The 26,620-nt window shown below is 47.8% G+C and overlaps 4 protein-coding genes, 1 long non-coding RNA gene and 1 pseudogene across 5 annotated transcripts; 1 reads left to right on the top strand and 5 right to left on the bottom strand.

Moving 5' to 3' along the window:
- Positions 1 to 872: 872 nt before the first annotated feature.
- LOC117859728 (uncharacterized) lies at positions 873 to 1,813 on the bottom strand. Its single transcript, XM_034742908.2, has one exon. The coding sequence runs from the start codon at positions 1,678 to 1,680 to the stop codon at positions 1,069 to 1,071; it is 612 nt and encodes a 203-aa protein (XP_034598799.1). The 5' UTR covers positions 1,681 to 1,813; the 3' UTR covers positions 873 to 1,068.
- A 1,474-nt stretch (positions 1,814 to 3,287) lies between these two features.
- LOC117859727 (uncharacterized) lies at positions 3,288 to 4,676 on the bottom strand. The gene has a single exon (XM_034742907.2). The coding sequence runs from the start codon at positions 4,164 to 4,166 to the stop codon at positions 3,543 to 3,545; it is 624 nt and encodes a 207-aa protein (XP_034598798.1). The 5' UTR covers positions 4,167 to 4,676; the 3' UTR covers positions 3,288 to 3,542.
- Positions 4,677 to 5,670: 994 nt separating this feature from the next.
- On the bottom strand, positions 5,671 to 6,059 carry LOC140223090 (CBL-interacting protein kinase 4-like). The gene is made up of 2 exons (XM_072294531.1): positions 5,991 to 6,059; positions 5,671 to 5,940 (listed from the first exon to the last, which is right to left on the bottom strand). The coding sequence occupies exons 1-2, from the start codon at positions 6,057 to 6,059 to the stop codon at positions 5,671 to 5,673; spliced, it is 339 nt and encodes a 112-aa protein (XP_072150632.1).
- Positions 6,060 to 6,381: 322 nt separating this feature from the next.
- LOC117860729 (uncharacterized) lies at positions 6,382 to 8,496 on the bottom strand (annotated as a pseudogene).
- A 6,733-nt stretch (positions 8,497 to 15,229) lies between these two features.
- Positions 15,230 to 17,237, bottom strand: LOC117861527 (uncharacterized). The gene is made up of 3 exons (XR_004641796.2): positions 16,155 to 17,237; positions 15,938 to 16,067; positions 15,230 to 15,761 (listed from the first exon to the last, which is right to left on the bottom strand). It is a non-coding gene; the product is annotated as an uncharacterized lncRNA (long non-coding RNA).
- Positions 17,238 to 20,945: 3,708 nt separating this feature from the next.
- LOC117860714 (disease resistance protein RGA5) lies at positions 20,946 to 25,097 on the top strand. The gene is made up of 4 exons (XM_034744085.2): positions 20,946 to 21,304; positions 21,389 to 21,811; positions 21,898 to 22,157; positions 22,904 to 25,097. The coding sequence occupies exons 1-4, from the start codon at positions 21,191 to 21,193 to the stop codon at positions 24,870 to 24,872; spliced, it is 2,766 nt and encodes a 921-aa protein (XP_034599976.1). The 5' UTR covers positions 20,946 to 21,190; the 3' UTR covers positions 24,873 to 25,097.
- Positions 25,098 to 26,620: the final 1,523 nt, after the last annotated feature.

The raw sequence follows: 26,620 nt of genomic DNA, 5'->3' as shown, positions 1-26,620 counted from the left end.
CTGCTCTACATGCTGTTGCACTAGAGACAGGCCCGATCCAACGAGTTGTCGTTCTTTTGATACTTGATTCCGATTATGATGACGTGGTCTTTTTGAATTACTGGGGGATAGTTTTTAGCATTTTGCTATGTGTTATATATTTTTTGGAGAAATTTTTTTTAGCATAGCCAATACTTTGTTTTGGGAAGAATTTTTAGCGTTTTGCTATGTGTTATATATTTTCTGGAGAAATTTTTTTTAGCATAGTCCCAATACTTTGTTTTGGGAAGATTTTTTTTAAGAACTCTGGGTTACTTTGAGAAGGTGATTAAATGAATATTTTTCGTGCGACAAGTTTTGGAGGTGAAACGTCAGCTGCGAAGGAATATGAGGGTGAGCGGCGCCTGCTCTGCCAGCCTGCCACCTGCGAGCCTGCGACAGCGATAGCCGCACGCGCACGGGACGCCTGCCGCCGGCCAACGGCGACTGCGGGGAACCCCGCGTCGCGCCTCCGGGGTCGGCGGACTTTTTAAAAACCGTGGGGCGGTTGATGGAGACGTCGGCGGCGGCGCGCGCACCTGCACGCACACGTCCTACTGGATGCGGACGGTGCATCGTGGCCGCGCGTACACCACGGCACCACGCTGCCGCGCTGTCTAGCTGCCCTGCCGACACGGGCGCGTTGCCTCGAGACCACGTCCTACTCCTACCTGCCCTGCCCTGCCCGGCGACGCGTACGTGACGCCGCCGCTTGCTACCCGCATACCCGTGCGCGTACCCAGACCTCATATCCGGATGTCATCCGAGTCTGCGAACCCATATCCCGGCGCGCGGCGCGCTACAATTCGGAGGTTTCAGGAGCTGCTGGAGCTGTGAGACTGGCAGACGAGAGATTGTAGTAAACCGGGAGGGAAGATCATCCTCGTTGTTTCATTGCAAGAAGATGCAGATGTGCCAGTACAAAAAGAAAGGAAAACGAAGGGCTGCATTAACAAATCTGCAGCCTATCTTACACTGGCCTGATGGCATCTGGATCCATCATCAGCTAATTCCTACTGTATGCAATTAACCAATTGATTAGTCTGTCCGCTACACCACCATCGTCCCTGGCGCCGGCAGCGCCAGGTTCAGGTCCAGCCCCAGGCCCACGGCCGGCGGCGCCGAGTCAAACACCACGGGCGGCGAGGAGCTCGACCCTGCGAAGCTATGCTCTTCCTCGCTCTTCGGCGGCAGGAACTGCAGCAGCGCCGGCGCCACGACCACCACCGTCGTCGTCGTCGGGTCCAGGAACAGATGGCAGGGCTGCGCGGCGGCCGTGGCCGGAAGCGCCAGACTCGGTGCCAGCGGAGAGTCCCGAGAGGAGGAGGAGGACGACGACGCGCCCTCTGACAGCACGATGCTCCCGCTCCCGCTACCGCTCGTCGCCGGAGCCGCCGCCGCCTTCGCGTCGGCGGCGGGGTAGTTGGTGGTGGCGCCGGGCCCGCGGAGCTTCAGCGCGGCGGCGTCGTAGGCGCGCGCGGCCTGCTCGGGGGTGTCGAAGGTGCCGAGCCACACGCGCGCCTTCCGCACGGGGTCGCGGATCTCCGCCGCGTACCGGCCCCACGGCCGCTTCCGCACGCCGCGCAGCCTGGGCTGCTCCGCACCGCTGCCGCTGCCGCTGCTGCTGCTACCAGCCGGCGAAGTCGACCGCTTGGGCGCCATGTGGATCGATTAATCCTACCGGTGTCACAGCTCGCGTCCTCGCCGCTCGCTGGCTTCTTGCAGACTAGCTAGAGGAGATTCTCGCTCGCTTTGTTTGCTGTTACGGCTTGCGAAGAATGGATGGGGATGCCGCTGGTCAGGCTTGGAATTTATACACCACGAGCACGAGAGGGCGGGGGCGGCGGGGCGGTGACCAGTGAGGGTGACAGGGTGAGGTGGACGTCGGGACCCACCGCGGGAGAGGTGGGAGGAAGGTGAGGCCTGGTCTGGCTGCGGACCGGACCGGGGCTTGAGGCGTGGGGCCCTCAGGACGCCGCCGCCCCAGCGCGTGGTTTTGGCGGCTCGTGGCGCCGGCCCGGTTTGCGGGGCCAGTTCGTCGGCGCGTCGCGCGCGGTGCGGCCGTGTAGGTGACCCTGCAGCCTTCGGATGAAGGAACCACGTCCGCCGTCCGGTGACCTGCTGACTGCTGTTGAGTGTAGCTGAGTTCGTAGGAGGGTTGGTCTCTCAATCGTAATCCGTGGTTGCTCGCCTGCTGACACTCAAATCTTCTAATAGGTCTCAAACACTCAAAAGTAACATTCTATTAGGTTGAATTGTAGTGCATTCGGCGGGCAAACCTTGCTTTTTTATACTTAGCACATATATATTATATTAAAGCAGCCAAACTACATTGAGGTTTTTAAAATCATGTTTGAATCACGGGATTTCCATAGGAATTATGTAAGAATTCTACATTTTTTTTATAAAAGGAGGAACCGTTCTTCCTTTAGAAACGTTTACTCCGCTTCACAAAGAGTTGGTACGAACTACGAAGCATTTAGCTTGAGCTCAAGTTTTCGCTCAAGCCCGACGCAGGTGAGCATGGGGGAGAGTCGGGCACAGCTGAACCTGTTCGCTTCAGCTTATTTAACCGGCTTATCAGCCATCAAACAGTATTTTCCTATCACAATTAATCAGTCGGTTCAGCTTTTCAGCTGGCTTGTAGCCCGACACAGCTCAGCGACATGCCGATTGACGTCGAAAAGAAAACAACGGAAAATAGAAACAGAAAGCGGTGGAATATGCAGATGTCGGCGCCTGCAGCCGCGCTGGGACCTGCCTGCGAGCGCCGCCGGGTCCAGGGACCTTTTAAAAAAAACCGTGGGGCGGGGCGGCGGCGGCGCGCGCACCTGCACGCTCACGCCGCTGTCTGGAGGACCGGACTGGATGGTGGTGCCCCCGCTCGGCCGCCACACGCGTCGGCATCGCTGCCCGAGGGGTACGGCACCCCTGATGATTTTTTTTTATTCCTCCGTCCAGGTCCCCCACCCACCCCACGCCGCGGCCTGCGGGTGCGTGCGCTGCCTCGAAACCTCCGAGCACCTGCCCGCCGGTGCCAGGACGGGCGGAACGTGGCGCCGCCGCGTCTCTCGGCCGCTCGCTCGCTCGCTCGCTTCACGCGGCCTTGAACTTGACCGTGCCGGCGCCGCGCGTTGCGCTTGCGTACGTGCTGCAGCTACCGGGGCAGGAGGACGGCCGAGGGATTCCGGAGCTAGAACGACGCCGTCCACGTCTCTTTGAACACGCATGCGCCCTACCATTGCCATCGCTCGCATCAAGCGTACGCATGTCAAAACAAACCTTGTTATATTCAAGGTACAAGGATCTTCCATGGTTTCATCACTTCATGTAATTTTGAAAAACTGCACGAGAGAGATCATCTGCTGGGGCTAGTGAAAAGTTGAAAATTCCCTCGTTTCTTGAATTGCACGAGAACAAGTGAGACAGACCTAGCTAGCTGCGCCTATTTACATTTGGCTGGTGATGCCTGTTAACCGATTCGTTAATCTTCTCTTGGGCGTGTTGTTGGCCAATTCCCGTCGCTACATCACCATCTCGGCCGGCGGGGCCAGGTTGAGGTCCAGACCCAGGCCTACCAGAACCGACGACGGCCTCGGCCTCGAGCAGCTGCTCAGCTCTTCCTCGCTCTTCAGCGGCAGGAACTGCCGCAGCGCCGGCACGGCGGGCACGGTCGGCGCCGGCTCCAGGAACAGGTACGGCTGCGCGGCCACCATCGCGGCGGGCAGCCCGAGCCTCAGGTCCAGCGACGACAACGGAGCCGGCGCCGCGGCCGCGGCCGCCGCCGCCGACGGCGAGTTCTCCATGGAAGACGACGAGGAGGACGAATCATCATCATCCACTGTGCCGCGGCTCGCGCTCGCCGCCGGCGCCGCTGCTGGAGGAGCGGGGTAGTTGGTGGTGGCGCCGGGCCCGCGGAGCTTGCGCGCGGCGGTGTCGTACGCCCGCGCGGCCTGCTCGGGGGTGTCGAAGGTGCCGAGCCACACGCGCGCCTTCCGCGCGGGGTCCCGGATCTCCGCCGCGTACCGGCCCCACGGCCGCTTCCGCACGCCGCGGAGCCTCGGCTGCTGCTGCGCATGCTGACCGCTGCCGCTGCCGCTGCTGCTGCTGCTTCCGGCCGGCGACGTCGACGAGCTCTTGGGCGCCATGGATGGATCGAGCTCTCTCTGTATGGAGACGCGCGCGCTTGCCGCTGGGTTTGGGTTCTCGGCTTCTTCTTGATTAGCTTCCGCACTCGAGGTCGGGGGAGCTTGGAGGATGGGACATGGGAGGTCGCGGCCGCCCGAACTTTATACCGGAGCGCAGAGGGCGGCGGACGCGGGAAGGGAGAGGCCAGGTCTTGCTGTTGACTTGGCCGGGAGCGTCCCGTGTCCGCCCTCGCATTTCGGCGGCAGGTCCCGTCGGTTTCCCAGGACGTTCCGGCGGCGGCCGCGTCGGTGGCTCGATGCGGTCCGCGTGGGCTCGACGTACCACGGCTCGTGGCTCACGTGAGGGGCGGCCGCGTCGGTTGCCGGCCGACCCGACGGTTGGAGAAACGACGGGCGATGCGTCGTTGTTGGGTGAACGATATTGCTGCCATTTTCGGAAACGAGGAACGGCAATTTCAGCGTCATCCATTTTATCTACCTGGTAGAATATCCTGCTTTAGTCTCAACTTTTTCACCCCTTTCAGCTCAAATAATTAGACACTAAGCTGATGTAGCCTGGCACAGTGGCAGCAATGCAGCTCATGAACTTAGCAGGAGCTTGTTCTTCCTCCTCGTTTTCTTCCTTGCCTTCTCTTATTGTTCCTAAAAAATTATGGAGGAACTCAAAGGTTAAAGGGTGCTCCACTATTTGAGAGGTGGTAGGGGAGCTTGAGCTCTGCCCGTCCTACCGCTAGATCCGCTCCTACCGTACCGGTAAGTCATCAGGTGCAAAAGTAATATTTGCCTTTGTTTTTCTCCGGTGGCTAAGTGTAAAATTCGTAGTGGTTTGCTGTGCACTTGCACATATTCATGTCAATCAAATAAACTCTATAAATATAAATTCCCCCCAAAAAACTATAAATCTATATGAAGCATATAATCTATACATGTTAAAAGTATTTCCATTCGACATTAATCAAATTATCTTACTACTAATAATAAAAATAGACGATAGCGTCGCAATATAGATACAAAGATATTGCAAAACTTACTATTCACATAATCTGTACAGATTCGTGATAACCAGGCCGCTATAAGGGTGCTTTTGGTTGGGCTTTCCAACGTGCTTGCAAAAGCCAAAAGCTAACGAAAGGGTCTAAAAGCCATATGTGCTTTTATCCAAAAGCCGCTTTTACTCTAGTACAAAACCAAAAGCACATTCTCCCTGCTTTCAAGTGCTTTTGGGGTAAAAAATTACCCACCTGCTACTGGTTACGAAGGTACCGATTCGTTTTCTATTTCTCCTTCTATTTCTCCCACGCACAATCCTCCGTCCACCCCCTCCTCCACACAGCAACCGCCTGCCGTCCGCCACCCCCGGTCGCCGGCACATGGCGGCGATGTTGGAGTCGTCGAAGGGGAGTTGGCCAGTGGCGAGGACGAAGAGGATGACACCGCAGGACCACCCATCGGCCTTGGCGCCGTCGTAGGCCTTGCGGCGGAGCACCTCAGGTGCGGTGTACCGTCAGGCGGTGTGGAGGCGGCTGTCGTCGCGGAGCAAGTCCGGGAACGTGGAGAGGCCGAAGTCCGAGACCTTGAGGTTGCCGTCGCCGTCAAGGAGGACATTCTGCGGCTTGACGTCGTGGTGGGCGACGCCGCACGCGTGACAGTAGGAGAGCGCGACAACGAGCTGTACGAACACGCGCCGCGCGGCGTGCTCCGGTAGGCGTTGCCGCGGGAGCGCGGCGAGCCTGGAGAGGACCTCGTGGAGGCGGAGCACGTTGGGGTGGCGCAACTACGGGCTCGCCGGGCACGCGAGGTAGACCTTGGCGAACGTGCCGCGACCCAGCAGTGGCCTAGCTTGTACTTGCCGAGCAGGCTCTTGCTATCCATGGCGTCCATGCGCGACGTCATGTGGGTTTTTTTTGTGCAACTTGCCATTTCTTTTTTTGTTTTTTTTGTTAATTATTAGATCGAATAACTTGGGTTTGATTAACCATGGTTAGTATTTGTGGGCTGGGGATTCCGGGGCAACCGCACCGCCGTGCTGCCCGACGGGGAGGTCCTCGACGTCATGTGGGACGTGCACGACTGGTGGTTCGGCGGCCGTGAGCGAGAGATCCGCTATGGGTGGACTGGCCAGTGGGAGGAAGAAGAAGGGGCTGATGAGCAGGAGCCGCTCGTCAGTGAGAGAGGGAGAGAGTTGAGTGGGATGGACTGTGGATGGCATCAGTGGCGGATCCAGAAACGGGCTCCGCCCCGGGCTAACTAATATAAGGCTTAAAATCTTACTAGCCATACACTATTAGATATAATATATTTTTCAAAGAGCACAATTCAACCAATAGACTCAAACAATACATATAATATTGAAGGTAGAAAAGTACCAAATTAAGAGTCTTCCATGATAAAAAAAGAACCATACATGTCTTCATGAATTAACACCACTTCCACTTGTTCCGACGTCCTCAATTCTACATTAAAATTTTCAACATATCAGCCCTATATAAAGCAAGATAACATTATGTATTGAAATAGACTAATACAAGTAAACAACACACACCTTGAGCACTCGTTTGGCAAATTCATCTTACGGTTTCTTAAGCCTTGAAAGCGCTTTAGAATTTTTTCATCTTCAATCGACGCAAACAAATCTCGCTCAATATAGCACATCATGCTATTATTCAACCAATCATCATTCATTTTATTACTTCGTTCAGTCTTGATAATATTCATAGCAGAGAAGGCTCTTTCAACTGTTGCTGTTGCCACCGGCAAAATCAATGCAAGTTCAATGAGACGATACACCAAAGGAAAAACTGTATCTCTTTCAGTCTGAACCATCTTCTCAGCAAGGTTCCCAAGATCAATACAAGTGTCAAAATTATCATCATTTCTGACTTCATCAATGAATATAGGAAGGTCACCTGCAAGCTTTATGCAATCATAATCACAGAAGTCATCTTTATAAATCTTAGCAAGCTCAACTAACTTCTGTACTTCAAAGTTGGCAAAAGAATCCCTCGGATCAAGACAAGCAACGCATCTCAAGAGTTGAGTTGATCTTTCTGGAAATCGATTGTTTAACTCACAATAAACTTGATCAATCACAACATTGAAAATTCCATGATGAAAATGATGGTAGTAACTCACTAGTTTAGCACCACGACATCTCGAACGACCTCTAACTGGTATCATATCTTCCATATTAGGAATTTCTATGTTGTTGAGGAGGCAAAACTCCTTTACTTCTTCAAAAAGAGCATCCCAACCATTTTCCCTCATTTCATTCATATTTCTCATCACGGAGCCAATTAATCCTATTGCACGAACAATATTTTGATTTTTCTTTTGCAAATATTGTGACAAGTCTTGAGTCATCCCCAGTACTCTAATCATAAGATGTAATATGAACACAAATTCAAATGACTCCATTCTTTGAATCAATCCAGAGGCTGTAGTTTTTTTTCCCCATCAGTTCCATCTTCACTAATATTTTCCAACACCTCCAGTACAGAGGACCACATGATCATAAGATGTGCCAATGTTTTGTGATGTGTACCCCACCGTGTATCACCAGGCCTAGCAAGACTAGTTTCTTGGTTTTTCCCTCTCCCAGAAAAATAGCACTACTATCTAACTGCTCAACAAGCTTATCATGATGACTTTGAAGGAGTTGATCTTTCCTCTTGCAAGAAGCACTAACAACATTGACGATTGAAGTGACATAATTGAAGAAATCAAAAGTTGAGCCACAACACTTGGCTACAGAAACTACCACAAGCTGCAATTGATGAGCAAAACAATGGATGTAAAAGGCCTATGGGTTTTCGTTCAATACCAGTCTTTGTAACCCATGAAATTGTCCTCTCATATTTGAAGCTCCATCATATCCTTGCCCTCTAATCTTGGAAATAGATAGACCATATCTTCTAAGCATAGTATCCAATGCTTCTTTTAGTGAAGTTGATGTGGTGTTAGAAACATGTTCAATGCCAAGAAACCTCTCAATCACACTTCCTTTATCATTGACAAACCTACAAGAGAAAAGAGAAAATAGTGTTACTTGAAAGCAAGAAAACAAAACTAATAAAATAACCAAATAGAGAGAAGGTATATACCTCACAACCACAGCCATTTGTTCCTTAATAGATGCATCACGAGCCTCGTCGACAAGAACCGCAAAACAACGATCTCCTATTTCACTTTTAGTTAACTCACTTGTCTCCTCTGCACAAGCCCTAACCAAATCTTTCTGAACCATTGGACTACTCATTTGATTATTCCCTGGAGCATTTTCACCAGTCACAAGTGCAGCCTTAGAATCCTTCTTTCTGTACCATTCGAGCATCTCCATAAAGTTTCCTTTATTTCTTGATGTTTTAGACTCATCATGTCCACAAAAGGCTAGAGCTTGCAAAAGGAGAAATCTAGCAATGCCTAACATGATACTTAAACGAGCTTTATATGCCTCCTCTTCTGCTGCACTTGTAACAGTCCACACATGTTCAACACTTTGCCTCTGATTTTTGAAATCAAGTGCACGCTTTTTTGCATTATTATAAAAGCCATCAATTGATTGAGCATGCTCCTTGAAACAATTTTTTGCATTCTTCCAATTTCTAAACCAACCTTGGTAAATGTATCATTAGAATGAAACCCAGCTTGTTGTGGCTTAAAGAGATAGCAATAAAAGCAATAAGCTGCATCCTTGGCTACACTGTACTCTAACCAATCAAATTGATCAAACCATGATCCAACAAATCCTCTTGATTGGCCTTTACCATCTTTTTTCATTTTTGGAAACTTATGACCAGCTGGCCTATATGGACCTATTTGTAGATATGCTCTCCTTGCCTCATCCCTAATGTCATGATGAAAATCATCAATTGGCTTCCTTTGTCCTGGATCAGCAACTATATCTCTCATATCAAGTTCAATCTGTGGTCTTTTTTGCTCAACCCGGCTCTCTATAGTTTCGGCACTACCACCGCTCTTTGTTGCATCTTTTTTATTAGCATAGTATTTCTCCATTCTAACTTCTAAGATATGAAATGTTGCAATTGCAAAGTAAGACTCAATCACTCAAATACCAGTCCTGCTCAATCAGTCAATGAAATGAAATATTCATGATTTTGCATTTTTGCTAGTAGGCAGTAGCAATCATAGAGCAATTTTCAAAAAAAAAAAATAAAACCTCAACACTTGCATATTGCAGTTCAGCAGACAGCAGGCTTGGGGCAGGGCACTGGCCAAGTGGCTGGCCGCAGGGGGCTAGGCACCTAGGCGCCAGGGGCCAGGGGGCAGCCGGGCAGGGCCGCAGGGGCGCCGCGCAGGGCACTGGCCGGCCGTAGGGGGCAGGGGCCAGGCGCCCAGGCGCCAGGGGGCCGGGCGACCAGCGGGGGCGCCGGGCGCGACCGACCGCGCCGCCGGTCAGGCATCACGGCCAGGGGCAGACCGGAGGTCGGAGGAGCGCCGGGCGCCCGGGCGGATTTGGGCCCCTGGCGGCTGGCGCGTGGGGAGCTGCCGAGCCGGGGACGGCGGACGGCGGGGCGCCGGGGCCGCCGGGCGCCGGGGGCAGGTTGCGGCGTGCGCGGCCGGCGGAGGCGCGGCCAGGCGCGGCGCTGCCTCCGGCCGAACTCCGGAGCGGCGGAGCCTGGGGCCGGGACTCGTCGCGGCCTCGCGGGTGTCGGGCGGATGTGGGCTCCTACCTTATGCGCGCGGGGAGCCGGGGACGGCGGCGGGTGGCGGCGCGCAGGACTGGCGGCGCGGCCGCGCGGGTGGCGGTGCGGCGGACTGGCGGAGTGAGTCGGGAGGGAGGCGGTCTAGCGCTGGCAGACAGGGAGGCAGGGGCACAGGGCGACGGGCCGGGTGAGTTCGCGAACCAGTACGAGCCAGAGCCAGCTAGAGCGACTCCGCGAGGCCCGCGACGGGCAACGGCCTGCTGGCCAGCCTACTGGGCTTTCTCCTTCTCGGGGTAGGCTAATAGGCTAATAGGCCTTTTATGCTATTTTTATGAAGCAATTTTCCACTGTTCATGGGCCTCACCCCGGGCTACAGCCCGGGCAGCCCGGGGCCCAAATCCGCCCCTGGATGGCATATAGGGTTCACTCGACAGTTTATTCAAAAGTCACAGCTGATTAACCAAACGGTCTTCTATTTTTTCCACAGCTGCTTTCTCACAGCTGTTTTTCTATAACCCACATCTCACAACAGCTTTTTCAAAAGTCACAGCCCAACCAAACACACCCTAATCCTGGACTCCTCCTTATAACCAACTAGAATTCCGACCCCCTGGAGTATATAAAGGAGCGTAGGGATCCCTAGATCGGTAGGCGAAGACCTCGTAGAACCATAACAAAAGATCAAATCCTCAACACCAAACAATACCCAAGCGTATGGCATAATATACAACACCCTAAATATGACGTAGGGTATTATGCTACTCTGGAGGTCCGAACTTGTATAAATCCATGTCTTATGTCCTCGCTTTTACCTTCAAGTTCTAGGTCCGAAGATCCCCCACCAACCAATCTACTAGCTCAGGATACCCCTCAGCAGGTGGGTATAAAACACTGACATCTGGCGCGCCAGGTAGGGGTGATCGTCGAGATCATCAGGCGAGCTTGAAGCACCTTATCTTCAAAATCAATCTACTCGACGAGAAGCAAGTCGGCGAGTTCAAATTCGAAGCGGATACGAGAAGCTTGTGGGAGATCAATCGTTTGTCGGCTTGTTTGCATGCAAAAAGCTGCATCACTAGTCACACTGCTATAGCTTATCATCCTCTGTGGCTCCATGCGTCGCTCAAGGCTGATGATCCGCTACCGCTCCACACCCACGAGAAGGAAAAATACTGGCAGAATTATTTTTCCATCTCCGAGTCAAAGTCACCGATGATGCATTTTAAGCTAATTGCCTCTAGTTGCTGAATCCTATACTGAAGCAATGAAGGCCAATCAATATTCCATCTACTACCTGTGCGCGGATCGTGGAAACTACCAGCTCGAGTACTCTCCATGCAAGGCTACTTTTTGGAGTTTTACACGTACTAGGAAGGCCACTAGAAGATAGGTTCCTTTTCACTACACGTACTCAAGAAATGCACGTGGGACTTCAGCATGCATGATTGCGCTAGCTTCACTGGAACGCTCGGCGACACAATAGTGACTACCTAAAACTTTTCGTCTCGACTACAAACTAGTCGAGGATGGGTTCCACATGATCAACAACTAGTCGGGATCGACTCCGACTAGTCGGCTTCACAAAGTAACATAGGACTGTAATTCAGATCTAGGCCCAAGAATTTGGCGAAAGCAAACATAGAATACTACCAAGGCATAGCTGAAATACATGGGCACCTTGACCAAGCAAAGCATATGTTAATTCTCTCTCAATTTCTGAACTATTTCCCGGATAGCTGAACTCAGATCTTGTCAATGGTTACTCTAGATTGTGTACAGCACCTGATTGACACAAAAGCTGAGGAAAAATCGGTGCAGTGCAGGTAATTATGTTTTGGCAAGCTTCTGCAATATAATAAAATAATCAAAACACATACCATGCAGAGATAAAAGAAGGATGCCTGTGTGCAAAAAAGATTCCATGAATTACCCTGTTATAATTTATATGCACCAATTAAGGTATGCAAGGAGCTAAGTTCTTTGATCTGCACACTGTGCCGGTCCTAAGATTTTGAGGACCCTCTGGGGAACTCGTCGCAACGGTCCCTCTAGACTATATATAAATCTTATAATATATATAGGAACTAATTTTTCTTGCAAAGCGAAAACAAATCTAGTGATTTATTTTTAATTTAATATGTTTGATAATTATCGATGAACAATGTAGATTAAAACTAATATGATTACCTCCTTAAGCATAGAACTCCATAATATCCATTGCTTCTCATAAAAAGATAGTTCTTCGGGCGTTTCTTGATGCAAAATCATCAAGTACGGTACTGAGATCAATAGTGTCCAAGATATCCTTCTCGATGGTGCACATAGCCAATCCATTTAACCTTTCCGTTTTCTTTTCTAAGCCCTGACAAATGTTTCTTAGGTAACATTCTAAGATTCTAACACCTAAATTAGAAGAAAAAGACGACTATATGAGTACCGAGTACTAGAAGTCCGAAATAATTATTTTAGATTAAAAAATGGTCAAGGAAAAAAATAATATCTAGGGGCAAGGGCCTAATCGGCTGATGAACTGATGATCGGCTGCAGTGATCAGCTAGGGCTTGATCGCCGCCTTACCGTGTGCGATGCCGTGAGTCCGTGCGCTGCATGATCATCCCAAAGAGGGCTTTCCGGTCGTCCACGATGCCACGCCAAAAGGCCCAAGGGAGCGCCGGAGCGGGGCGCGCGGCATGCCGTTCGCAACGACGACGAAGCGGACGCGCCAACGCGGGACAACCCCGGGACGGGAGCCGCACGCTCACGGAGTCGCTCGCACGGTCTTCGGCTGATTGGTTCGCATTCGGTGGCGCTCGCGGAGTCGTGTGTCGCGTACGCGGTAGGTTAAGGCCGGCCGGCCGGGAGTCTCTGTAGTCTGTATTACTGTAACTGTATACCTTGGCCTGGTCCCCTCCCTCCCATGAGCCCTGGGCTGTTGCACCTCCAGCACCCTTCCAGGGTCGGCACTGTCTGCACAGATATCCAAAAGACAGTAAAGGCAAAGTTCTTTGATTTGCAATTGTTCTAACCTTACATATACCATTTGATAAAATATAATCCATCTTCGACAAAGTTACTGCAAAGAACAACTAGTATTTTTTAGTAATTCACACTATACTACTAATGATTGAAAAGGAAGAAAATTGGAAAAAAAACATCAGCTTCTATTAGAGAGATGAAAAAAGATGGATTATATTGACAATGAAATGAAGAGAAAGCTTCTGATTCCAGTTATTAGCTTCTATTAGTCTACTTGGCCTTCTTCTTTTCTGCCTTCTTCTTTTTTCTTTTGACTAGCTTCTGATTCCCGAGTGAAGATTGCCAGGATTTCAATGCTGCACTATTAAGTTCTTTTAGTGCGATTCAAAGTACACGGTATACACATCATAAAGCACATTGGTTAGCTACAAACCGATGGCAAAGTTCCTTAAAATATACCAGATACGAATACACACGGGTAGAGAATTGACCTTTAGTCCCGGTTGGTAAGGTGCAAATCTTCTGAAAATCCATCCGGGGTAAACCAATCGGGACAAAAGGGGGTGTTACCAACCGGGATAAAAGGGGGGGGTCTTTTATCCCGGTTGGTGTTTCAAACCCGGATAAAAGACCTCTCAGGGTCTTTTTTTTCCACTAGCCTTTGTAACCGGGATAAAAGGTCCCGATTGGTGAGCCCCCCACCAGTGATCGAGCTTTAGTCCCAGTTGGTGAACCTTTTGTCCCGAGCCAACTTTAAACCGGGATAAAATGGGGCGCATCGAAAGCCAATTCTCTACTAGTGACAACACACAAGAATGATCAACTTTACTACAGAACACTCAAGTCTATAATGAGCCGAAACAGGTGTCATTTAGGATTGATCAGAGCAACTTCAAAGTTGTAAGGGCTGATTTTTGTTCTTGCAGTCCCACAACTTGGTGCAATGCATAAGGATCCGTTGCAGTAAAATATAGTTTAGTGCTTTCTAGTCAAGTAGCAGAAATAGTTATCCGTCTGTTCCAGTAAAAGCATGGGCATTCTCCAACTTCCAGGCCTTGCTGATATCAAGCTTTTGCAGTCCGCACGCAGCCGCCCTCGATGGGGAAGCTCCTCGCGGCCCTGCGCCACCACTCCCGCGGGGGGAGCTCACTCCTGGCTCGCGTGCCACCGCTGGGGTTTGGGGGGTGCCGTCCCCTCCGCCGGGGCAGGGGGGTCGGGAGAGGGAGGGAGGGGAGGGGTGGCGGCGGCAGGGGCCGGCGTCGGGCGTCGGCAGCAGGGGAAGGGAGAGGGAGGGAGGAGGCTGGGAGATGGAGGGAGGGGAGGGGGTGGTGTAGGGAGATCAAGGGAGGGAGGGGCGGCGGTGGGGAAAGGGATGGGAGGGGGCGGCGCCGACTGGGAGGAAGGGAGGGAGGCGGCGGTGCCGGTCGGGAAGGAGGGAGGAGGCAGTGGTGGGGAGAGGGATGGGAGGGGGCAGCGCCGGTCGGGAGGGAGGGAGGGAGGCGGCAGCGCCGGCCGGGAGGGAGGGGCAGCGGTGGGGAGAGGGATGGGAGGGGGGCGGCGCTGGCCGGGAGGGAGGAAAGGCCCGTGGGAGGGGAGGGGCCAGCCGGGTTGCTTTATAGATGTGGCTTTGCCGAGTGTCCCAGATCGGGACACTCGGCAAAGCCACATCTTTGTCGAGTGCCAGATTTGGGACACTCGGCAAACTTTTTTTTTATTTTTCATTTTTTCCTTCTTTTCTGTAACGTGTTCTTCTAAATTTTTTCCGATTCACTTTGAAAATACCTTGTCAAATTTATTCAACAATATATATTTTTCTATAAATATTATTCCATTATTTTATGCGGTTATAGTTCAAATTCAATTTATATCAATTAAAATTCTATAATTGGACTTAATAAATTAAAATTATCAAATAGTTCCAAAACATTGCCAAAATTTCACATGAAACAATCTATATTCTCTATTGCCTATACAAAAAGTTTTAAAGTCAAACCCCAATTCGACTGTCACTTTGACTTCAAATCTTACCGAATCCTTCTCAATGCTACGATTCTTCTTTTGAGATGCTTCGATTTGTAAATATCGTACGTGACAAATTGTACAAGACCTTCTCAATTTTTTACCACAGCCTCCATGTATGATATCATCACATCATGACAAATCTCATGATTTTCAGAGTTCGTTTGCTTTTTTTAAATTTAAAAACCATTCGGCCACATGTTCGTGGTCGTGTTTCCGGAACGAGATGTTCGAAATTTCTTTTCATTTCCCGGTAAGGCCTCACACTGAACTCAATAACATGAATATTATTTTTCTACTCATTTTATTCTATTATTTGAATCACTTGTAGTTCAAATTTAACTTATACCAAAATATTTCTTGAAATACAATAAATTAATTAAATATAGCAAACAGATCCAGAAATATACCAAATTTTAACACTGAGTACCACATGTTGTATGTGGAGAGTAGAAAAAGTTTTAAGGTCAGAAGAGAAAGAAAACTTATTTCTTTGCCGAGTGCAAAAAAAAACACTCGGCAAACTTATTTCTTTGCCGAGTGCAAAAAAAACTCGGCAAAGAGATTCTTTGCCAAGTTGTGCCAAAAAAAATCCTCGGCAAACCTACATCTTTACCGAGTATTTTTTTTCAGCACACGGTAAAGAATTTGTTTGCCAAGTGCAATTATTTTGCCAAGTGTTTTTTGCGCAGCACTCGGCAAAGAGTTTGTTTGCCGAGTGCCCGAGGGAATGCACTCGGCAAACATAAAAACACTCATCAAAGAGCCGGTTTCTGGCAGTGCTTCTTAAAACTTTCCCACCCGTAGCTAATGTATATAAGGGTTTCAGGCCAGGTTTCACTGCTGTCTTCTGTTGTTGTATTATCAACATGAACAGCTGCCTCCCTTTGACCGTAAGATCCATGGTCTTTTCTCGTCCTTAACCTTTGCAAGTGAACTGTGTTCATAAAATCAACATCTTATTAATAAAGTTACCACAAGGTGAAGGTATTCAGAATCGCAGAAAATTAGCATTGCATAATTGTTTTTTTTAAATTGCAGCATGCATAATTATCATATTACGGGAAATAAAAGCATGAATGTACATAAACAATATAATGCTGCAAGCTACACCTTTTAGCCTTGTATCCCTTATGCTCCGATAAAGCAACTTTCTCTAAAGCACTGATAACAGATGGTGCAATCCCTTCCTGGGAGGATCCATAATAATGACACTTGACCCTTCAAGCCAGTGAACAAGTTCCTGGTGTCATAATGCAGAATTGCATATTCCAGTGAATGCCTAAATATAAGATATAACTGCAGTAGAAATACAAGATTGATTGCTTACAACTGAAACGTCAGTATTGTGCCAAGTGATGGTGCAATCCAGGTTTGTTGGAAGTCGGCTTGCTGATTTCTCAAAAGACATCTTCGATTGTTTGTTGATCTCAACACATTTCACAGACCTGGAAGTGGAATGACTTTTTTCATGAAAAAACGCTAGATAGGAAAGCATGAAACATTGAAACCTAAAATAATGTGCTGAAAGTAGGCATGTCCAATTGGATATGAACAGCACTGAACTGCAGCACAAGGCCCAAAAGAAAACATAGGGATGTTTGGTTCCCTTTACTTATTTTTAGTTCCTCTCCTATCAAATGTTTAGATACTAATTAGGAGTATTAAACATAGACTAATTATAAAATCCATTGTACGGATGGAGGCTAATTCACGAGACGAATCTATCAAGCCTAATTAGTCCATGATTTGACAACGTGCTGCTACAGTAACCATTTGCTAATGATGGTTTAGTTAGGCTTAATAGATTCATCTCACGAATTAGCCTCCATCTATGTAATTAGTTTTATAATTAACTCATATTTAATCCTCCTAATTAGCATCTAAAGATTCGATAGGACACGGATTAACTTTAACTCAAGGATCCAAACACCCAAGATCCAATAAAGCTTCTGGAGCCAAACATAGACTGCCGCAGGGCAAGAAGTAACAAGAGAAATCAAATCTAATCCAATTGGCAAGCAACGAGGAAAAGAAATTGGGCGTCAGATCCAACTTATCGCAAAAGCTGCGACTCTGCAGCATGCTAAAGCAGCGACTGCCTCCTTTGAGCGGGCCACAAATTCCACAGCATGCGGGAGGCGAAGTCACCGATGGCCGATGGGCGAACCCACAGCGCAGGGTGGCGGACCTCGCCGGCGGCGGCGCTGGCGGTTTGGATCTCGCGGGCGGCGGCCTGGGCCTCTGCGTGTACAGGCCAGCTTCCCCTGCCGCGGCCGGGACCACCACCAACGGAGGGGAAAGAAGCAACAGCAAGCTCCCCGTTGTGGTCGCCTTCCACGGCGGCGGTTTCTGCACCAACTGCTATGCGACGCCACACTTCCACGCGGCCTGCACCAGGCTCGCCACGGGGCCGTCGCGCTTGTCCTCTCCTCCGACTACCCCGATCACCGTCTGCCGGTCGCCATCGACGACGCGGCCGCGGTCCTCCTCTGGCCCCGTGGCCAGGCCTGCCCCGTCCCGGCATTGGCGTTGGTGTCGACGACGCCGACGCCTGGCTGGCCGAGCTCGCCAACTCGGGCAGGGTCTTCGTCACCGGGGAGTCGGCAAGCAGGGTCCTCGTGACACCCTAATTTTCAACTTTTGCAATTTAATAAAATTGGTTAGAATTTGCTAAAATTTAATTGCTTGTGTTTAAGGACATAAGGATTTTCTAAGATTGCATTTAATTTATTAAGCATTTAAATCTTTTCTAAAATAAGTTAAAGAATTATAGAAGTTCATTATTGCATTCATGCATGTGCATTGATTTTGGTTGTTTGAATTCAAATTTGTATTCGAATTCAATTGTTTGAAAGAACAATTCTTTCTAAACATTAGAAAAATCTTTTCTTTTTCTTTCTCTTTTCTCCTTCTCCTTTTGGCCCTTGCAGTGCTGCAGCGGGCTGGCCCAACAACGGCCCATCCTTTGCGTTGGCCCTCTCCCGCGCCTGCCTCCGCCGCCTCCCGATGACAAGTGGGGCCCGCTGGTCATCCCTTCCACCGCGCCGCACCCATGCCTGACTCAAACTCGAGTCCGAGCCGGACCGCGCCGCCCTTGCGCCGTGGCGCGCACGGCATGGCCACCCCCCGGGCTTTATAAACCGCGCCGCCGCCTTGCCCCGAAGTCCCTCACCAAACCCTAAGCCCCACGCCCGAGCTCCAGTGTGGCTACAAAGCATGCATTTTTTTTCTTTTGCATGCATTTCATTGTGGCATGTTTTCAGGGGGAGTGCATGTGTTCAGGGAAAGCTTGTGAGTTTTGTGCTCTCTTTTGCTCTTTTGCCGGTTGTGTTGAGCTTTTGGTTTGGTTTGAGCTTTCGATCTTTATATGATTGTTGTTGAGCCCTTTCTGCCTCTTGTTGAGGGATCATGTATTTTTTTTGTCTTGGTTGTATTAAGCCGTTGCCGAAATCTTTGGGGACTGAGACTTTTCAGGTTGATTTGGCTTTTGTGATGTTTCTTATGCCAAGTGACTTTGATCTTTACCTTTATGTGGTTTTTGATTACTTGGATGAGAGTTTTACCTAATTGGTGTCACAACTTGGCTTTTATGGTTCTTCCCATTTCAAATGACTTTAATCTTGGCTTTTGATTACTTCGATGAGATTTTCAAATTTTGACTTTCAAACTATTTCTTTGTGCTTGAATGTTGTCAACACACTCATCAAGGGGGGTGGGAGATTGAGAAATCAAGTTGATATGAACCTTAATTTGAATGTGATGAGCGTTTGACAAATGTTGAAATGTGTTTGAAGATTTTTGGGATGGAGCTCTTGTATCTTTTGCTTAACTCTTCAGTTGTGTTAAGTCTTTGCCTTTTTTTCTTTGGGAATCGAGAACTTTTTTATTCGGAGCTTGCATAATCTCTTCTCATTTCGAAGCATTTTTTACTCGGTGCATGTGTTGGCTGCCAGGAGCTCTCTAGCTTTATTTTTGTTTGGCAGCTCGTTTTTAGTCCAGCAGCCCAGTGTGGGTGGTACAGTCCTGTCACACTGAATGTTTAGATACTAATTAGATGGCAGCTCGTTTTTAGTCCAGCAGCCCAGTGTGGGAGGTACAATCCTATCACATTGAATGTTTAGATACTAATTAGAAGTCACATCGAATGTTTACATACTAATTAGAAGTATTAAATATAGGTTAATTACAAGACCAACTGCATAAATGAAGGCTAATTCGTGAGACGAATCTATTAAGCATTTGACCATGTGGTGCTACAGTAATATATGTGCTAATTATGAACTAATTAGGCTTAATAGATTCATCTCTCGAATTAACCTCCATATGTGCAATTGGTTTTATAATTAGTTCATGTTTAACATTCGATGTGATAGGGACTAAACTTCGTGAAATCAGTTATCATATGCCATTTTCGAGCTACAGTGATGCAATAGTGAACTGATTATTCAAGCAGTCATGAGCGAATCATTTAGATATTAATTTATTTGGTTTCGCTTGCTCAAGTGTGCTTAGGAAAGCTTTTAGGATCTCTTTTTTTTTTGCGGGCTGATTTGTACTAGCTTGTATGCTTGAGCATTCTTTCAATTTGAGTTCCGAAGACAACAACACATACATACAGTAGTAGTATAGCAGCACTTGTGTACATGAGCACTTGCATGCTTTGTCTAGTTAACTTGTTTATTTTCATGAGCTCTTTTAACAGGTTAATTTGGTGAGAGTTTTTTAAGACGTGCTTTATTATTTTGCTTCTGCTACGCATTGAGAGCGTTTACTAAATCGTTCCTAGGATGAGCTTGTCACGAGTTGACCTGTGTCATCTTAACGATTAGAAGCGATGTGCTTTTAGGGTGGCAATTGGGATACAAGTCTTGTTAGAAGAATTTTAAAGGCTTCCATTCATCCACTGGTCGACCGTCTTGATCCTTCACTTTGTACCGGTTTGTTTAAAATACTTGGTACCGTAATTGCAAGAGGTTGCTCACGAGTGCTTGGGGTGTTTTGTTCCATGGACTAAAGTTTAGTTCGTGTCACGTCCAATGTTTGAATTTTAATTAGGAGAACTAAATATGAACTATAAAACTAATTACACAGATGGAGGCTAATTCATGAGACGAATCTATTAAGCCTAATTAATCCATCATTAGCACATCTTTACTGTAGCACCATATTATCAAACCATGGACTAATGAGACTTAATAGATTCGTCTTACAAATTAGTCTCTACGTGCAATCGGTTTTGTAATTAGTCTATGTTTAATACTCCTAATTAGTATCTAAACATTCGATGTGACATAAATTTTAAGAGCTCCTAAGGGGGTGTTTGGATACCCTTTGCTAAACTTTAGGGACTAAACTTTAATCCCCTTTAGCTCCTAAAGAGCCAAACATCCTTGCTTATTTGAGCTAAAGTTTAGCCTCTAAAGTTTAGGGTCTGTTTGGATACACACTCATAATCTTTAGGACTTCACTTTTAGTCCACTTTTAGGACTTGTGCATCCAAACATATGTCATAAAAGTGCATTCATAATGTTTAGGAGTGCTATTTTCGTTAGGAGGATCAAACCATCATAATGAGTCATTTTTCTCCTAAAAGTGGTCCCCAACCCATCATTTACCCCTCTTGCCCCTCCCCTTCTCTCTCCACGGCGCTAGAAACGGAGCAGGGATGGAGTAATTAGGGGTACAAAAGTCATTTCCCCTCTAACATCCTAAAGATTATGATTCCATCCAAACAGCCCACACATAAATTTTAGGACTACCAATTTCTAGCTCCTAAACATTATGAGTGTCCTAAAGTTTATGAGGGTGTATCCAAACAGGCCCTTAGTCTATAAGTCAACTTTGGGTTGCTTATTTGGGCTAAAAGGTGCACTGGACACCTATTACCCTCATTTAATGCCAGTCTGATTCCTCTTTCTCCGCAATGATTAGGGATAAATAGATCATTGTTTAAATGATGTTTAGTGCTCCAAATAAGCAACTTTTAGTCAAAAATAAGCCAACGGAACCAAAAGGCTCTAGAGAACAAAACGGGCCGAACGCGGAGCGCCGGCCCACAATCTGTGGGGAGCGTGAACACGGACGTGGGCCTGGGAGACTTGAAGTCCTTGCGCTGACCCGAGGTCATCGCCCCCGCCGTCCGTCACATTTGCCGCACCTTTCCCTGTACCTTCGCTGCTCCATCGCTCCATGGCATAGCGCCGCCGGCCGCTCGCTCTCGCAGAGGCCGCACGGCTCCTCCCGCTCCCCCGGAAACAACGCGGCCGGCGTCTCCCCCGTGTAGATCCGGGCGGATCCGCTGGTTTCTGGCTCGCCCGTGGTCACCATCCTCCACGGCGGCGGCATCCCAGAAGGGCAGTCAGAATGGCAGAGAAGATACTGGTGAGTGCCTCAATGGGAGTGATGAACTCGCTCCTAGGAAAGCTAGCCACTCTTATGGGGGAAAAGTATGCCAAGCTCAAGGATGTGCGGAAACAGGTGCCTTTTGATGCAATTTTTTTTCACGGTCTCTTGGAGTTTGCCTTTTTTTTTTAATCTTAATTCTTGAACTCAATCCTGCAGGTGGCGTTCCTCCATGAGGAGCTCAGCAGCATGGCCGCTCTCCTGGAAGATCTCGCTGACATGGAGGACCTGGACAACCAAACCAAGCAGTGGAGGAACAAAGTGAGGGAAATGGCATACGACATCGAGGACTGCATCGATGAGTTCATGCACCGTGTTGGAGGTTCCTGCGACGGTAAAGGATTGTTGCGCCGTCTTAAGACGCTAAGGGCGCGGCACCAGCTCGCCAGCCAAATTCAAGAGCTCAAGATCCGTGTGCAAGAGGCTAGTGCGCGGCACATGAGGTACAAGCTAGATGACTGCAAGACTAGATCCGGTGGTGTTACTGTCGACCCTCGGATATCTGCTCTTTATGTGGAATCGTCAAGACTTGTTGGTATTGATGGCCCGAAGGAAGAGGTTATCAATTTGTTGGAAAAGCAGGTTGGCATCCTATAGTACCATTATTTTGGTTTGTTTCTGTGCTGCGTTATTCTGACCACAGCTTGGCTTCGAATTGATTGAAATAGGTGGATAATGCGTCAGTGCAAGAGCTAAGAGTCGTGTCTATTGTTGGGTTTGGAGGTCTAGGAAAGACCACACTTGCAAATGAAGTATACAACAAGCTTGGGAAAAGTTTTGCTTGCAAGGCTTTTGTATCAGTGTCTCAAAGACCTGACATGGTGGTGCTTCTCAAGAGTTTGGTCACACAGATTTTGGGGCCAGGGACTGATACTTGCGAGTTGAATGGGCTCATAGATAACCTTAGAAAGTATCTACAGGACAAAAGGTATTTATTCTTGTCCTACACTCCTAGATTCTTTTCAACACATCAACAGTCACATTTCTAACCTATCTTAACATATTAATAGAAACTAGAAAAGTACTAAAAGAATGAACAAAGCGTGATGACAACAGAGCACAATTCTAATGACACATAGCTTGCTTCCCTGTCTATAGTGGGAGGTGGCTCTCTTTTGGTCTTATTTCACTAGATTATCTGGCATTGATTTGTGTTTCCTGTTCCTTTTTTGTGGCCTTTACATAAATGGCACTATGAATTGAAGTTCAACTGTACCTCTCACCAACACTCTACTCTTTTCTATGCACCATTTTAAGCTGCAGGATTTGTAACTTCCGCGTTTTTAACTAGATTGAATTTCAATTTCTTTGAAATTTAAATATGCACAATAAAATCAGAATTTCAAAATTAAAATAGTGTAGGGTCAAATTTATTTTACTTACTTTGCTTTGCTCATCCAATACAATACATTTCCTTAAGGTTCATCTATTTATTGAGACAATCTCCGGTACATTTCTAGGGCTCATATGGGTGATGTTACTATCTTTACTATGAATCGGAATTTTGGCAGGCTAATTCAGATGGTTTAGCTAACAAGTTACATAGGATGTTATTTTTTATGTTAAAGTTCTACAGATTTATTTTAGTTGAAAGCAGTGCAAGTTGTTTATAAAAAGAAACCTTTTACTTGCGGTATCATATTAATATGTGTATTTGGACACGCATATTGGCAGGTATTTGGTTGTAGTTGATGATTTATGGGATGCATCAGCATGGGAAATTATAAAATGTGCTTTCCCCGAGGGTCACTATGGTAGCAAAGTGTTGACAACTACACGAATTGAAAGGGTGGCAGTGACATGTTGCAATTTTCAGTGGGAATTTGTTTACAGGATGAAAGCTCTTGATGATCATAGTTCCAGGCAGTTGTTTTATGGTAGAGTTTTTGGGTTGGAAAACACACGTCCTCATCCATTTGAAGAACCATCTGAAAAAATTCTACAAAAATGTGGTGGACTGCCACTAGCAATCATCAGTATAGCTAGCCTTTTAGCTAGTCAATCGAACAGATCAGTGAGCCAATGGAACTGTGTCCTTAATTCTTTACGTTCCGATCTGAGGTCAAATCCAACTTTAGAAGGGATGAGACAGATACTAAACCTTAGTTACACTCATCTTCCTCATCATCTGAAGACATGCTTATTATATATTGGTATGTATCCGGAGGATCATGATATTGAAAAGGATCACTTAGTTATGCAATGGGTAGCTGAAGGATTTATCTGTGGAATAGATGGGAGAGATGCATTGGAAATTGCGGGGAGCTATTTCAATGAATTGGTGAATAGGAGTATGATCATCCAGCTTGTGGAAGATCGTGCGCTTTGGAACATGGAGCGTAACTATTATAAAGTTCATGATATGGTTCTGGATCTAATTGTGTCCAAGTCTGCAGAAGAGAATTTTCTGTGCATGGTAGAAAACATAGAGACAATCACCAGAAGACAGCATTGCCAGATTCGCCGGCTCTCTCTGCAGCTTGGTGAGGCAGAACTTGATAAAATCGCACCTCGCATGAGTCTGACACATGTTCGATCACTGTGTAGTTTTGGGTGGCATGATCATAGCATTGAACTGTTGGAGCTGAAGTTTATCCGAGTTCTGTTTGTTTGTAAGGTTGATGGTTTGGACCTCACTCCAATTGGGAAACTGTTTCAACTGAGGTACTTAAATGTTAGTGGATCGAGCATTGAACTGCCTAAACAAATTTGTGGGCTACATCATTTGGAGACATTGGTTATACATGGGCGGGTGTCCCAACTTCCTCATGATATTGTCCATTTGCCTGCTTTGTCATATTTGGAGGTTTTTAAGTGCATATCTTATCCTGATGGGATTAGCAAGATGAAATCTCTTCGTACTCTGAACTGGATCAATCCAAGCAAGCAGTCGGTCGATAATTTAAGGGCTATCGGGGAATTGCTGAATCTAAGGGAGCTGTACATGTTTATCACTGATCGTAGGTTCCCCACTATGGAAACACATAAGGATGCTCTGTTTTATTCCATCCAGAAGTTACTCAATGGCAATCTGAGGCATTTCACTGTTTTCGCATTAGAAGAAACCCTTACAGGCTACTATGATGGGTGGAACTCATTGTGCTTGTCTGACTGTCGTCTCGAGCAACTCCACCTGCTATTCCAGATTCCAAGGTTACCTATGTGGGTTGGTCAGCTTAGCACGCTCAGCAGCCTGGAAATCCATGTTGACAAGCTGTGCAAGGATGATATTTCTGTTCTTGCAGGGTTACCTGCCCTTGCCCATCTTGAGCTATTTGTGCGTGATGTCCCTGATGAAGGGATTGTCTTCAGCAGCAGTGCGGCGTTCAGATCTCTTGATTACTTCGAAACTCGTCAACCACTTATTCAGCGGTGCCACTCCTTCCACTTCCAAGCTGGAGCAGTACCCAAGCTTGAGACCCTCAGGTTTCATTTGGGTGTGTGTGAAGTGAAGACGTGTGGCATCAGGCTTGCCGGCGTCGAGCATCTGACGAATCTGAAAAGAGTAGGCATCGGTTTGAGCTACTCTTGGAATACAAGTGAAAAGTCAGATGTACCAATGATAGAGGCTGCAATAAGGGCCTTCTTCGACGAGCATCATCCAGGACGCCCCGTCATTCATATAAGCTACCTGTTCATATAAGCTACCTGTATAGCTAGGATGATGATTAAATTGCACTTATATTGTAGAACTTCTCTACCAATTAACATAAACAGATTGCGTTAGCGCAATCCTAGCACGCATCTTCATAGATTGTTGTGTCCTCGTGACATAGTAAATTGTGTATCTATTAGCCTGCTTTTAGAAAATGTAAATGTACTACCGTATTTGGAAAAATGTTACAGCAGAAAATTTGGTAAAATTTTATTCGTGCAACACCTAATGGATGGTGCTCATCTCTGACGGACCTAGCACAAAATTGAGCGGCGGCCTAGAGTGCTGGGTACAGTAAAATAGTGCTTAAATATACTACTCGGTTCTTGAATTTGAGGCGTCGGCCTGTGCCCTCACTCACTGTATGCTGGGTCCGCCATCCTCTCACACTGTCACTACCTCTCGTAGCCGAAGATGAAATCAAAAGTGGGAGCGGGAGCCTCGATGGCGGCGACTAGAGGGAAAGGTGTGGGCAATGCACAACCCCACAAAGAAATACTGCTGGAGTTGCAGCCAATGATAGAAGCATAAAACAAAAAATTTGGCCATAGTATCATTGGCCCAGCATATATGGTATGCACGTAAATCCATAAATCTGACGATACATTATTATTAGTTCGATATTTGTATCTTTGACAACAGACGGAGTATAAACAAAAAGGTCACATCGATCTCGTAGGGTGGGCAGCTCGAGCAAAGCGGCCTTTTTGTTGGTACATTATTATTGCCTCGTGCATATAGTTGCCTTGTCCTCTGCCTATTTTGTGGACTCTAAGGGTAAATACATTGCTACACATCAGCGGTCTCATATATCTGCCTTGTCCTCTGCCTATTTTGTGGGCTCTAAGGGTAAATACATTGCTACACGTCAGCGGTCTCATATATCATCTCATGTAGTGCCACGTAGGATTTTTGATGACGTGGAGGAAAGAGAGCGAGGAGAGAGAAAGAGGTCGTTGTTTCGTGAAACAACCACCTCATGAGATAAATTTTAGGATTACGAGACAACTCAACAATTATTGTACGAGTTGTTGTTGCTATGCAATTCATAATATTTCTTTTTTCATATGCATAAATTAAGAAATTATATAGCTCTACCAGACAACTTATAAGACAGCGTATTGTAAATATCCAAGTTTATAGAGAACTGCTATTACAATTCGTGATTTGTTTGAGATGTGCTATATTGTACGTATTTGCTCTTGGACCCGCATGCAGACTATGGTATTTTTCGTATGGACAAAGATGCCCCCATAACACATAGCTATAGTTAGCCATATGGCCCGTGGGCTGGCCCACGGCACGATTTTTTGGCCCGGTCCAAGCATGGCTCGGCACGGCGGCCGTCATGCCCGTGCCAGCCCGGCCCACCACGGGCTGGGCTTGAGCTGCTGCCTCAGCCCGTGTGCTGCCCGGCACGGTCTAGCCCATTTGGCCCGTGGACTTTCAACGGGCGCCCCGACCTGTTTAGGTCCGCTCGACCCGCATATAAACCCCCCCACCCGGCCACCCTCAACCCTACCTTCTCCAGTTCTCCTCCATTCTGCCGCCGCCTCCCCCGCCGCTTCCCGCGACCGCTGGGCGCCAGCCCCTCACACCCTCCACCGCCTCCCACCCTCCGCTGCCTCCCGGCCCTCCCTCGCGCCCTTCGCCGCCTCCCCCGCCACTTCCCTCCACCGCCGCACCCTCCGCCGCCTCCCCCACCACTTCTCCCGTGGCCCTCCACCGCCTCCCTT

The sequence above is a fragment of the Setaria viridis genome, chromosome 6 (assembly GCF_005286985.2).
Source record: "Setaria viridis chromosome 6, Setaria_viridis_v4.0, whole genome shotgun sequence".
Classification (NCBI taxonomy): domain Eukaryota; kingdom Viridiplantae; phylum Streptophyta; class Magnoliopsida; order Poales; family Poaceae; genus Setaria; species Setaria viridis.
This window is presented reverse-complemented; position numbering and strand designations above follow the sequence as displayed.

What these genes read in the sequence shown, in the direction of transcription:
- LOC140223090 (XM_072294531.1), bottom strand. Translation starts at nt 6,059, where the DNA reads ATGACGTCGCGCATGGACGCCATGGATAGCAAGAGCCTGCTCGGCAAG. An exon ending in ACAAGCTAGGCCACTGCTGG is followed by an intron (nt 5,941 to 5,990) that starts GTCGCGGCACGT and finishes GCGAGCCCGTAG; the next exon opens with TTGCGCCACCCCAACGTGCT.
- LOC117859728 (XM_034742908.2), bottom strand. Translation starts at nt 1,680, where the DNA reads ATGGCGCCCAAGCGGTCGACTTCGCCGGCTGGTAGCAGCAGCAGCGGC.
- LOC117860714 (XM_034744085.2), top strand. Translation starts at nt 21,191, where the DNA reads ATGGCAGAGAAGATACTGGTGAGTGCCTCAATGGGAGTGATGAACTCG. An exon ending in TCAAGGATGTGCGGAAACAG is followed by an intron (nt 21,305 to 21,388) that starts GTGCCTTTTGAT and finishes TCAATCCTGCAG; the next exon opens with GTGGCGTTCCTCCATGAGGA. An exon ending in AAGTATCTACAGGACAAAAG is followed by an intron (nt 22,158 to 22,903) that starts GTATTTATTCTT and finishes GCATATTGGCAG; the next exon opens with GTATTTGGTTGTAGTTGATG.
- LOC117859727 (XM_034742907.2), bottom strand. Translation starts at nt 4,166, where the DNA reads ATGGCGCCCAAGAGCTCGTCGACGTCGCCGGCCGGAAGCAGCAGCAGC.